This window comes from Grammomys surdaster, unplaced genomic scaffold (assembly GCF_004785775.1).
Source record: "Grammomys surdaster isolate TR1022 unplaced genomic scaffold, NIH_TR_1.0 126278, whole genome shotgun sequence".
Taxonomy (NCBI): Eukaryota; Metazoa; Chordata; class Mammalia; order Rodentia; family Muridae; genus Grammomys; species Grammomys surdaster.
The window spans coordinates 2,888,551-2,900,636 of record NW_021621078.1 but is presented as its reverse complement, the minus strand read 5'-3'; the positions used below and the strand labels follow the sequence as shown (position 1 = coordinate 2,900,636).

General features: G+C 36.8%; 1 protein-coding gene across 2 annotated transcripts in view; it reads left to right on the top strand.

The window, feature by feature from the left end:
• Positions 1-12,086, top strand: part of Suz12 (SUZ12 polycomb repressive complex 2 subunit) — a 44,278-nt gene that overhangs the window by 20,483 nt on the left and 11,709 nt on the right. For both annotated transcript variants that reach the window (XM_028759319.1, XM_028759317.1), the window contains 4 exons: positions 2,701-2,786; positions 6,024-6,255; positions 7,889-7,982; positions 11,079-11,184. In XM_028759319.1, the coding sequence (XP_028615152.1) occupies positions 2,701-2,786; positions 6,024-6,255; positions 7,889-7,982; positions 11,079-11,184 (518 nt within the window). The remainder of the gene's footprint in view (positions 1-2,700; positions 2,787-6,023; positions 6,256-7,888; positions 7,983-11,078; positions 11,185-12,086) is intronic.

Genomic DNA, 12,086 nt, shown 5'->3' with positions numbered 1-12,086 from the left:
ACAAATTCCCAAATAAGTTGTCCTCTACCTCTATATTATCAAAAGTAATGCAGTAAGCTTTCAGTAAGAATTCAGTAAGAAAAGTTTAAAGGGCTGAGGAGTAGAGGGTAGTGGTATGACTGCCTAGTAGGCAAGGTCCTGCCTTCTGTCTGTAGCCCTACAATAGTAGATAGGGGGGTTAATAAAGTAATGTGGTAACTGCTTGAAACATGATCCATGGTTTTTATATTACAAACTAAATATCTGATCATGCATATTCTTAGCTAATAGTTTTTAGGCTTTGTCTTAAGTTGCACCTGTTTCGTATATTTTTGGTTTTTTCCTCTTAAACAATTCATAATTATATATAATTCTTATTTTTATTCATCAATTTGTTTTCTGCAGTACTTACGAACTCATTTGAGGTATAATTTTTAAAAATATATTTATTTATATTTTATGTATATGAGTATACTGTTGCCATCTCAGACACACCAGAAGGCGGCACTGGATCCTGTTACAGATGGTCGTGAGCCACCTTGTGTTTTTTGGGAATTGAACTCAGGGCCTTTGGAAAAGCAGTCAGTGCTCTTAAATGCTGAGCCATCTCTCCCGCCCTTGAATTATAACTTTTCCATATTCTTTAGCTTTGTTTCTAGGAACTTATTAAAAACATACATATATTTTTATTATAATGGTATTTTGGGGGATAAAATTTTTCCTTGCCAAATGTGTTAGGACACAGCTTTGATCCCAGCATTCAGTAGACTAGAGTCAGGCAGATCTCTAAGAATTCCAGGGCAGCCACTGATGCATAAGACACTGTCTTAAAATAAAATTAATGGAAGTTTGAGAGAATTAAGATTTTTTTTCTGTTTTTGAAGAAAACCAAAACATACAAACAAACACTTTAAAACCCAGACTAGAACACCAACATTAAGGTTTGTAACATTGCTGGATGTGGTGGCCTGTGCCTGTGTCTACAGCTCCCCCACCTGGGGGGAGGCCTAGGTCTGAGGATCAGAAGTTCCAGGCCAGCCTGGCTTACGTGAACCTGTACCAAACAAACAAAATGCCTAAAATAGTAGTAATTGAGAGATCTGAGAATGAATTTATACACTTTGTTACGGCTCCATTCTCATGGTGAGCATTGTGTTAGCAATCTTTTTATTAGACACTGGATTATTTTTGCTGTCTTAAAGTACTTTTATTGAATTACAGTTTTCTTCAGTATACCCTGCATAAAAGGGATGAAATGGGTTTGTTTTGTTTGTTTGCTTGTTTTTCTAGTGCTTTTTGTTACTGGTTTTTCTTTGGTTTGGATGCTAGATATCAAACCAGAACCTTAAGCATGCTAGGGAAGCAGTCAACCCCTGAGCAATGCCCACAGCCCAAGAAGACTGATTTGTATGCCAAAAGAAGGTTACCTAAAAATCTAAGAAGCAAGCCGGGCGGTGGTGGCGCACGGCTTTAATCCCAGCACTTGGGAGGCAGAGACAGGCGGATTTTCTGAGTTCGAGGCCAGCCTGGTCTACAGAGTGAGTTCCAGGAGAGCCAGGGCTGTATGGAGAAACCCTGTCTCGAAAAACCTAAAAAAAAAAAAAAAAAATCTAAGAAGCAAAAGAAAAGCTGTGAGATATATTTATCATCATCATCATTATTATTATTATTAATGTTAATGATCTGCCACTAGTTTTGCATATTTACTGAAGTTTAGTGTTTAAATATTTAGGTTTGAACTAATACTATTCAGAATTTTAAAGTAGATAAAAAAATAAAGTGGATAATAAGCAGTCTTTGCTTTGTTGTTTAATCCAAAATTGTAGACTCTACACTCAAAACTACAATTTCTAAGTTTTGTAAGCTGAAGCATCGCCAAGTAGTAAATAACAGTTTTAAGTTTTCCTATTCACACTGAGATTAGTCCTGTCTTGCTCTCTCGTTGAAACAAGGTCTTATTATATAGACCAGGCTGTCCTGAAACTCTTAAGAGATCTGCCTTCCTCTACCTCCTCAGTGCTGGGAATAAAGATGTGTACCACCATGGTCCCACTAAGTAAATGTTCTACTAATGGATTTTGGGAGAAGGAAAATACACTAAACTTTTTGGTGTAATTCTCTATAACTATTTAATCAAGCTTCCTGCTAAGAAGCTTTGACTGCTTTTGTCAGTTTTGAAGAGAAGATTCTCTGTACTATCATAAAAATAAATGCAAAATTTTCAAGTGAGATATAATCAGTAAATAGATTTACTGTAAATTAAGATAATTGAGCTGTCTTACTCAAATTGAAAGACAAATCAATCTGAATATATCTGAATATATCTGAATATTTGTATATCTGAATATTTGTCTTATGAAAAGTTGATTTATTTAAAAGAATGGAGCTACAAGTCTGGAGCTGAATTTGGGAGGGTGTGTTTTCCTTGTAGGAAGCCTTTTTTGAAAGATTCGTTTGTTTGTTTGTTTTGTTTTGTTTTGTTTTGTTTTTCAAGACAGGGTTTCTCTGTGTGTCCCTGGCTGTCCTGGAACTCATTCTGTAGACCAGGCTGGCCTCAAACTCAGAAATCCGCCAGCCTCTGCCTTCTAAGTGCAAGTGCTGGAATTACAGGTGTGTGACACCACTGCACGGCTTTGAAAGATTCTTTAACATAGGAAAAAATTTTTTTCTTTGTTATGTATACATTAAAAAAATTTTTAAGACATTGGTTTTTCTATTTAGATAAGCCATCACAAAACTCCGAAAATGAACAAAATTCTGTTACCCTGGAAGTCCTGCTTGTGAAAGTTTGCCACAAAAAAAGAAAGGTAATGTATAAAATACTAGTAGATGTTTCTCCATATCTACTAAATTTGTGAGATACTTTTAAACCTTAGAAATAAGAACTGTGTTGAGACTGCACATGATGGCATATACCTTTAGTCCCAGCAATTGGGAAGCAGAGGCAAGCCAAGTCCACATAATGAGTTCCAGGCTTGCCAGAGCTACATAGTGAGACCATGAGAGAAGGATGGGGAGAGAATTACTTTGGTAGCTGACTTTTGCTTATGTAGTCTGTTGCCACCCTCCCTCATGTTTCCCCTGGTCTGAGCATCTGTACAAACATTATCCAGTAGGAGCCATAGGAACAAGCTATGGTTTTAGGACAGATTCAGCTGCTGATACCATTTAGTCTCATAGGTTGTAGCTACTAGTACATTAGTATGCACCATGTATGTATGTATGTATGTATGTATGTATGTACGTACGTACGTATGTGGTTGTGAGCCTAGTCTTTAATGATCAAACCGTTTCTCCAGCACTAAAGGATTACTTCTTTTATTGTACTGAGTAAAAGCTTTTACTGTCAGCATTATCAGCCATTAACTTATTAATACATTGCTTCAGATTTTATTTAAAAAATAAAGTCATTTCATCATAGAAACAGTTGTCACAGTGCTAAGTGTCCTGAGCAACCCACTAAAACCTACAGGTTGTACTCTTAGTAGACTTAAGTCCTTGAGTCTCTTTTATTAAAGGCAGGAAAAGTCATGAGGCTATGATACAAATACGTCTTTCTTTTTTTTAAAGGGAAGTTCTCCCCATTATTATCTAGCCACTTTCTTTTTTAAAAAAAGTATTTATTTTATGTCTAAGAGTCTCTGTCACTGTCTTCAGACACACCAGAAGAGGGCATCAGATCTCATTACAGATGGTTGTGAGCCACCATGTAGTTACTGGGAATTGCACTCAGAACCTCAGGAAGAGCAGTCAGTGTTTTTAACCTCTTGAGCCATCTTTCCAGCCCCAAGTTACTTCTTTCTTTCCAAAGAGGATGGTTGTGTGTGTGTGTGTGTGTGTGTGTGTGTGTGTGTGTGTGTCCCCGTCCAGTAAGCACGTGAGTGATTGAGGGTTTTTTTGTTACTGTGTGTTAATTAGATTGTACCTCTGTATGATTACACCTTAAGCAGAAGTTGAACAATATAGAGCTCCTGCTGGTCATGCTCTCCCAGATGGAGACCTAAAAGGGAGAAGACTGGGTTGGATGATAGGAGGCCCTTACGTAACATACCATAATTAGTCCTACTTAACCCCCATAAAATTTATGACTATAGTAAGGTGCAATTTTTTTTTTGTTTGTTTTTGTGTTTTTGTTTTTCGAGACAGGGTTTCTCTGCGTAGTCCTGGCTGTCCTGGAACTCACTCTGCTCTGTAGACCAGGCTAGCCTCGAACTCTTGAACTCAGAAATCCGCCTGCCTCTGCCTCCCAAGTGCTGGGATTAAAGGCGTGCGCCACCACCGCCCAGCTGTAAGGTGGAATTTTAAAATACATTATTTATGAGGAAAAACCTGTAGTTATATGTATGTTTCAGCAAAATATAACAACTAAACATCTTTGAAGAAGTACATAGCCAACTGTTTATTTTAGTCATTTGTGAAATCTAGAGCTTAAGATATGGGTGAGACTTAGATTTCTCATGTAGAGTAGAATTTTCTTTTTATCCCTAAGTATAGATTTCTCATACACACACACACACACACACACACATACATATATATATATATATATATAATCAGTATATCTGTGTACCATGTGCGTGCCTGGTGCCTGAAGAGACTAGAAGATAACATCTGATTTTCTAAAACTTGTGAGCCGCCATGTAGGTGCTGGGAATCAAACATGGGTCCTCTGGAAGAGCAGCCAGGGCTGTTTTCTACTGAGCCATCTCTCCAGTCCCCATTTTTATTTCTTTAAAAGAAATTACTAAATTGGTGTATAGACACATATTTATAGTCCCACCACAAGGAAGTTAGCAGCACATCTTTGAGGCCAACCTCCTGATTAAAATATAGTCACCACATAAGATGCACTATTTTTTTCTCCTATACTCCCACATAATTATGCAGTGACTGCATTGTTCAGGTGATTGCTGTCTCTTCTCTTAAGGAATATATGAAGAAGATAATGGATTTACTGTTTTGTAGTAGCATTTATATGTATTTTCCTTTTGTTTGTTTGTTTGTTTTTTGTTTTTTTTTTCTAGTGTATTTTCCTTTCCTGATGGTCCCCATTTATTACACAAAATAGAAAATTAAGGGAAATGTTGAAGTTGGAGGAGTTTAAACATGTCTTCTGATTTCTGTTTTGTTTTTGTTTTTTGGGTACTTTTTGGGTTTTGTTTGTTTGCTTGTTTTGTTTTTGTTTTTCAAGACACAGTTTCTAAGTGTAGCCTTGGTTGTCCTGGAACTCCCTGTGTAGACATGTTTCAAACACAGAGATCTACTGCCTCTGAGTGCTGACAGTAAAGGCACGAAGCGTCGTTGCTCAATTTTCTTTTCCTTTTTCTTTTTTAGTACTTGGGATTGAACCCAAGAACTCATAGATATTCTACCACTGACCTAGGCCCTAACAGTTTCTTTTTCCTTGTATTTCTAGTTATTTTGTTTATGTTTTAGGTTTTATTTTACTCATCTATTTTGAAGAAAAGTCTTACTATAGTTGTTGCTGGTTCCAACTATACAGCCCAGGATGACCTTGTATTCTGGTCCTCCACCTGTACCACCATTGCCTGTTCAGACAGTGCTTGGGCCTGAGCACAGCACTCGTGGCCTTGTGCATATGGGGGAAATTCTGCCAGCTGCACTACCTTCCCAGTCCTGTTTTATTTATTTTTCCTATTGCTGGTAGTTGAACCCAAAGCTTTGTAAGTATTGGCAAGTGCTTTAATCACTAATCACTGTTTTGTACTTCTAGGCCCCATATCTCTATCCCAGCCCATTTATTCCGTGTTCGTAATACAAAACTTGGAAATAATTTTAGCTCAATACTGGATAAATTGTATCATCATTTTCATTATATTGTACCAGTCTTCAATTGCTTTAATAGTGGGAATCTTAACTGTTCAATTTTAATTTTGCTTCCTAATTTTCAACAGTATATTGTTTTAACATTCCATTTTGTAATTGTGGCTTATACTGTGTTTCTTATAGCTATGATTTTAAGTTTTAAGTATAATTTATTCTTGTTGATATGTAAGTATAATTTATGAATCTTTACTTTGCAGGATGTAAGTTGTCCAATAAGACAAGTTCCTACTGGTAAAAAGCAGGTGCCTTTGAATCCTGACCTCAATCAAACAAAACCAGGAAATTTTCCATCCCTGGCAGTTTCCAGTAATGAATTTGAACCTAGTAACAGCCATATGGTGAAGTCTTACTCATTACTGTTTAGAGTAACTCGTCCAGGAAGAAGAGAATTTAATGGAATGATTAATGGAGAAACCAATGAAAATATTGGTAATTTTATTTCTGTAATTTCACTAGGTTTTGTTATCAAATTAAAGTGGTCATCAAAAAATGTATGAATTAGCATTTCTTCATGATATTTAGAATTATGTATAAAGTCACCCCCCCCCTTTTTAACACCTTGACTTTCTGCTGGGCATGGTAGTTTCCTTTAATCCAGTGCTTAGAAGGCTGAGTCAGTAGACCATGAGTTTGAGGCTAGCCTGGGCTACATAATGTAACAAGGCATGGTCTCAAGAACAAAGTAAACCAAATAGTAATCAAATAAATTATAACAGCTCATCAACACCTTGTTTCTTTCCAAAGTTGGAAAGACTGTTAATCTTACTTTACTGGAAATTGACCTGATGCCTTCCAGTCTGGGTGTCTACTCACCGCTTAGGTTAACCATGAGCTTTTTCCCTTTTTGCCTGCCTGTTTCCCCCTTCTCCTGCACCTCTCTCCATTTCTTTATATCTGTCTTCTTACTTTCATTTTTGTCTTGATATATGGTCTCATCATTGCCTAGGCTGGTCTCAAACTGGACTCAAATGATCCTTTAAGCTCAGCTTTCAAAATGCTGGGACTATAAGTGCATGACAATGTGCTATTTTAAACATGAGCAGTATAATACATATTAGATATTGATCCCTGTACCCATTTCTTTATTTTTCCAGCAGATCTGAATTCATCTTTGAGGTAATCATTCAATTGATATATAGGTGCTGCCATTACGAAGATAATTAAACAAGCAGTGCTATTCTCAGAAGGTTTACAACTCAGATTAGTAGAGAGATAAGAATTTAAAAATTGCATTGAAATGACCAGTTGTATAATAGAGGTACATGTGAGGTATTGTTTGAAACTTAAAATGAGATGGAAAGATGGCTCTGGTTTAGAGACTTGTTGATTATACAGAGGGCCCAGGTTTGGTTACCATCAACCATGTGGGTTGATTGTTGTGTATAACTCCCCTTTTAAAGGATCTGATTCAAGCTCTTAAGGGCACTATATGCATGTGGTACATAAACATAAATGCAAGCAAAAGCACTCCTACATATAATGTAAAATCAGATTTCTCTTAAAAGTTTTTTTATATATAATGGAACTCTTGAGTGGTGATGAGAGACCTGTCTAGCATGAGTCATTCTAAACAAGCTAACATTTGCAAAGGTAAATTCTGATAGTAATGTTAGGAAGTAAGGGCAGACCCAGCTGAGTTGTAAGGCCTGTAGTCCCAGCTCCCAGTACACCAAGTCCTAGAGACTTGAGTTGAAGGCCAGCCAGTGTATAGCCATTTCCAGACCAGCCTGGGATATATTGTGAGATCATGTTGTAGACAAAGGATGGATAAAAGTATATGTTAAAAGTATAAAGGTGAGGCAGGGGAGCCTCTGTATTAAAACACTATTGTAAAGTAGGACAGACAGTGCTGGTATATGCCTTTGATCCCAGCACCCAGGAGGCAGAGACCAGTGGAACTCTGTGAGTTCAAGCCCAGTCTGGTCTACAGAGTGAGTTCCAGAATAGCCAGGGCTACATAGAGAAACCCTGTCACAAATAAAACAACAAATTTTTTGCAATTTGTACTTCTTGTGAGTAATTGGTCTTTTTGTTGTTTTTTTGTTTTGTCTTCTTAATTCAGATGTCAGTGAAGAACTTCCAGCCAGAAGAAAACGAAATCGTGAAGATGGGGAGAAGACATTTGTTGCACAAATGACAGTCTTTGACAAAAACAGGTAATAGTGATGGGCAAATAAGGCTTCAGTACTAGTCTGCAAATGCTTTTATTCTGAAGCAGAATGACAGTGATATTGCTTCTGTTTGTTTTCTTCTAATTACTTTAAAAACAAATTTGCAAATACTATTTTTTTATCATAGCAGAGTACTGAGTCCCTCATTTGTTTAGTCAAGAAGTTTTGGTGTTTTTTTTTTTTTTTTTTGGTTTAAAACAGGGTTTCTCTGTGTAGCCCTGGCTGTCCTGGAACTCACTCTGTAGACCAGGCTGGCCTTGAACTCAGAAATCCTCCTGCCTCTGCCTCCCAAATCAAGAAGTATTTTCTGAGTATTTACTCTTTGACAAAAACTTCTAAACTGAGAGGAAGCACAAAATCCCTGTCTTCGTGCTTCTAATATAGGCTATAGACAACTCTATAAAAATATCAATAAATGCTGTGAAGAAATATTAGCAAGTAAGTGGTTATTGTGTATATTGGAGATAGTGTTTGAACACAGGCCTAAATGAAATGGTTTCTAGACATGTCTTAGCAGCTAAAGCTATAGTCCTGTATGACCATGTATACATTTGGCACAGAATATCAAGGAGTGAAACATCTTAGTATAGGAAAAAGAAGATGTAGGAAATACATTAAAAAAAAAAAAAAAACCGCCGGGCAGTGGTGGCTCACGCCTTTAATCCCAGCACTTGGGAGGCAGAGACAGGCGGATTTCTGAGTTCGAGGCCAGCCTGGTCTACAGAGTGAGTTCCAGGACAGCCAGGGCTACACAGAGAAACCCTGTCTCAAAAAAAAAAAAAAAAAAAAAACCAACATTTTTTTTTACAGATCACTGAAGAATGGTACCTGAGGTGTTATGACTTCTTATACTAGGTTGATTGCTGGTGCTTAGCAATATAATTGAAGATAATACATTTTAAAGTCAGATTTGATTGTAGATCAATGTGTTCAGTTGAAAACACCTGGGGGTAAGGCTGTAGCTCAATCACAGAGAGCTAGCGTAACATATGGATGACCTGGGATTGATCCCCTGTTATTTGAGGAGTCGTGGTATTGCTCTTAGTAAAGAAATATTTTATGAACCACAGTCTTAATGTATCATGTTAATGTTAGATGTATCAAATTTTTTTCTTGTAATCTCACATTGAGGTCTTCTGAGAGAATAACCCAAATTTATAAACCATGTAGAGAGAGTTTGAAATACTGAGCAAAAGTAAGAAACTTAAGACTTTGAGACAACAAAGGCTACTATAACCGCAGTGAAACTATGGTACACAGATGTTGTAGCACATGCCTATAATCCCAGTTACTTCAGAGACTGAAACAAGTAGGTTTTCTTGAACACAGGTTTTCAAAGCTAGTCTCCAAAAAAAAAAGTAACTAATGAGAAAATTACTTTGAAATCATATGTTGAAAGTTCTTATTTCTCTGATATAAAACTATTGTGTAGGTCTTAAAGGCCTAAGGAATGTGAAATAGATCAAGTTAGATGCTAGCCTGTGCTTCCTAAAAGGTAAGACCTCTGAAATAAAAGTATACTAAGGTGTTGATAAAGCACTGTTCACAAGAGTGAGGGACAAAGGCTTCCTAACACGTTAGAGGTTGAGTGGTTTGGATGTGGCTGTCAAATGAGCAACCACAATGTAGACTATCTTGTAGCCGTGTAAGAGCATGAAGGAACCACAATGTAAACTATCTTGTAGCCGTGTAAGAGCATGAAGGAACCACAATGTAGACTATCTTGTAGCCGTGTAACAGCATGAAGGAACCACAATGTAGACTATCTTGTAGCCATGTAAGAGCATGAAGGAAATGTCTTTTAAATTTGATAGTGCGTGATTGTATTTCCCATTAAAGTGACAGGTTTTGCAAAGTCCAAAGTTAATTATTAAAAGAAAATTGAATTAACTCTTGTTACACCTAAATTCAAGTAGTAGAGTGTGGAGACAAGAAGACCAAAAAAACCTTAACACTCAGCAGTTGTTTGATACTAAAGAATCAGGCTCTAGTGATTGGATTTACTTGGTAGGTTTTGCTATTGGTATTGTTCTTAAGGCAGGATACTTAATATTTCTGTCTTGTATTCCTTTTCTGAAAGCTGCAGCACCTTGATGTAAGGTTGTGGGAAGTTAAAGGAACAGTTTTCAGTCCAGTGCCTGTCACACAATAAAGTAGTCAGTACATCTTAGGTATCATCATCTAACAGGACCTCTGAGACTGAAGAAAAGCTGATTGTTCCTGTGTACAGTCAGCTGTTAGCACAATAAAGGAATGGTTTTTAAAATAGTAGTGAATGCCAATGCTTAAGCATGGAAATAATATATAAATCATACAATACATGAACAAGTCCACACATGTTAAAACTATGCTGTATAACGTTCTTGATTGTTTGATTTATTATTTACTAAGCACCTGTATGTGCCAGGTTCCCTTAGGTATCTTTAGTTCACAGGTTTGTCGTTTATATCATCAGTTTACTGAGCAAACATGAAAATAACAATTGCAGTTCAAACACTGACGTGCATACTTTGTAATGATTCCCTATAGGGAGAATTGTAGCATTGCTGTTGTCCTGATTTCAAAAGCATGAAATCTGCACAGTTGGTTTATACTTAATGCATAAAATTAACTAGGTTTTAAGACAGGTATATTAAGTCTGTGTAGCTACAGTAGTTCAAATGTCTATTTATATAGTTTTTGTGAGTTAGGCATGGGTAATGTGCACATATAATCCCAGCACTCTAGGTAGTTGGATTCCATTGAGTGTATATATAGTGTAGAGAGACCCTGTTTCAGAAAAACAAAAAACAAAGCCAAATTTCCGGCAAGTGTATCAACATAAATATAAACATTCCACAAATTTAGGAAAAAATGTTGGTATATGTTAGTAAACATATGTGCTGAAGAATATACTTCTGGGTGTATATTACTCAAAGAATGCCTAACATTTTTCTTTGGTTAATATTACTTTTGTCAGATCTGGATTGTAGATAATTTAAAATACTGCTATGTATGTAAGCTAATATATCAGTTTAATGCTTTTTAGAGTGTAGGCTTTGTAATACACAGGTTACTTTATAATGTGTGTGTTCCTACCAGGCGTTTACAGCTTTTAGATGGAGAATATGAAGTAGCCATGCAGGAAATGGAAGAATGTCCAATAAGTAAGAAAAGAGCAACGTGGGAGACTATTCTTGATGGGAAGGTATCGATGACTTAGACACTGAACACACTTATGGTTGTCAACTCTTATTTTGATTAATGTTTTCTTTCTCAAATGGAAATTGTATTTGAAATAGGGAGTCTTTGTTTTTGTGTAGCCCTGGCTGTCCTTGAACTCAGCAATCTACCTACCTCTGCTTCCCAAATGCTGGGATTAAAGGCATGTGTCACCATTGCCAGGCAAGAGTATATATTTTAAGAGAAAACTTAATAGATTTATTTGTAAACATATTGTATATCAAAACTGCGTAAATATAATCAATGGCTGTGTGTAAGGCTGTTGGAGACGTGAGATTATGTGACAGTCATTGTAATTGATGAATTACTGCAGGATAGGTGTGAGATTGAAGCAGGTGGCTAGATACGAGTTAAAGGCTTATGGAGACCAAAGATGGAGTTCTCTTATTAGGTGATTTGGGGAATCAGCAGACATCTGAGATAATTACTGTCCCCAAACCAAAGAAGCACAAGCAAACACGTCAGGAGCAGTCAAAAGGAAGTCACCACGTGTTAATGTTCTAACCTCTTGGGTCAAAGGTGTGCACCATGACACCCAGCCTTGTTTTGCTTTTTGAGGGAGATTTTTCTTGAAAATTTGTTTTCTGCCCTTGAGAAATCTGAGCCTAATTCCAGTTCATAGGAATCTCAGAGGAAAAAGATCTGAAAGTCTGTTTTGTATCAGTTGTTTTCACATAGTAATGAGTCAGCTTTTGTTGTAAGCAGCTGCCCCTTGATACTGCCTAACCTTTCCATTTCTCTAGTGCTGATGTATTCATTCCATATATGATTTGACTAGTCTTGTTGGTTTTTGGACTTGAAAAGTTAAATGTATTGGGCTGGAAAGATGACCCAGTGTTTTAAGAGTGTGTACTGTTCTAGAGGACC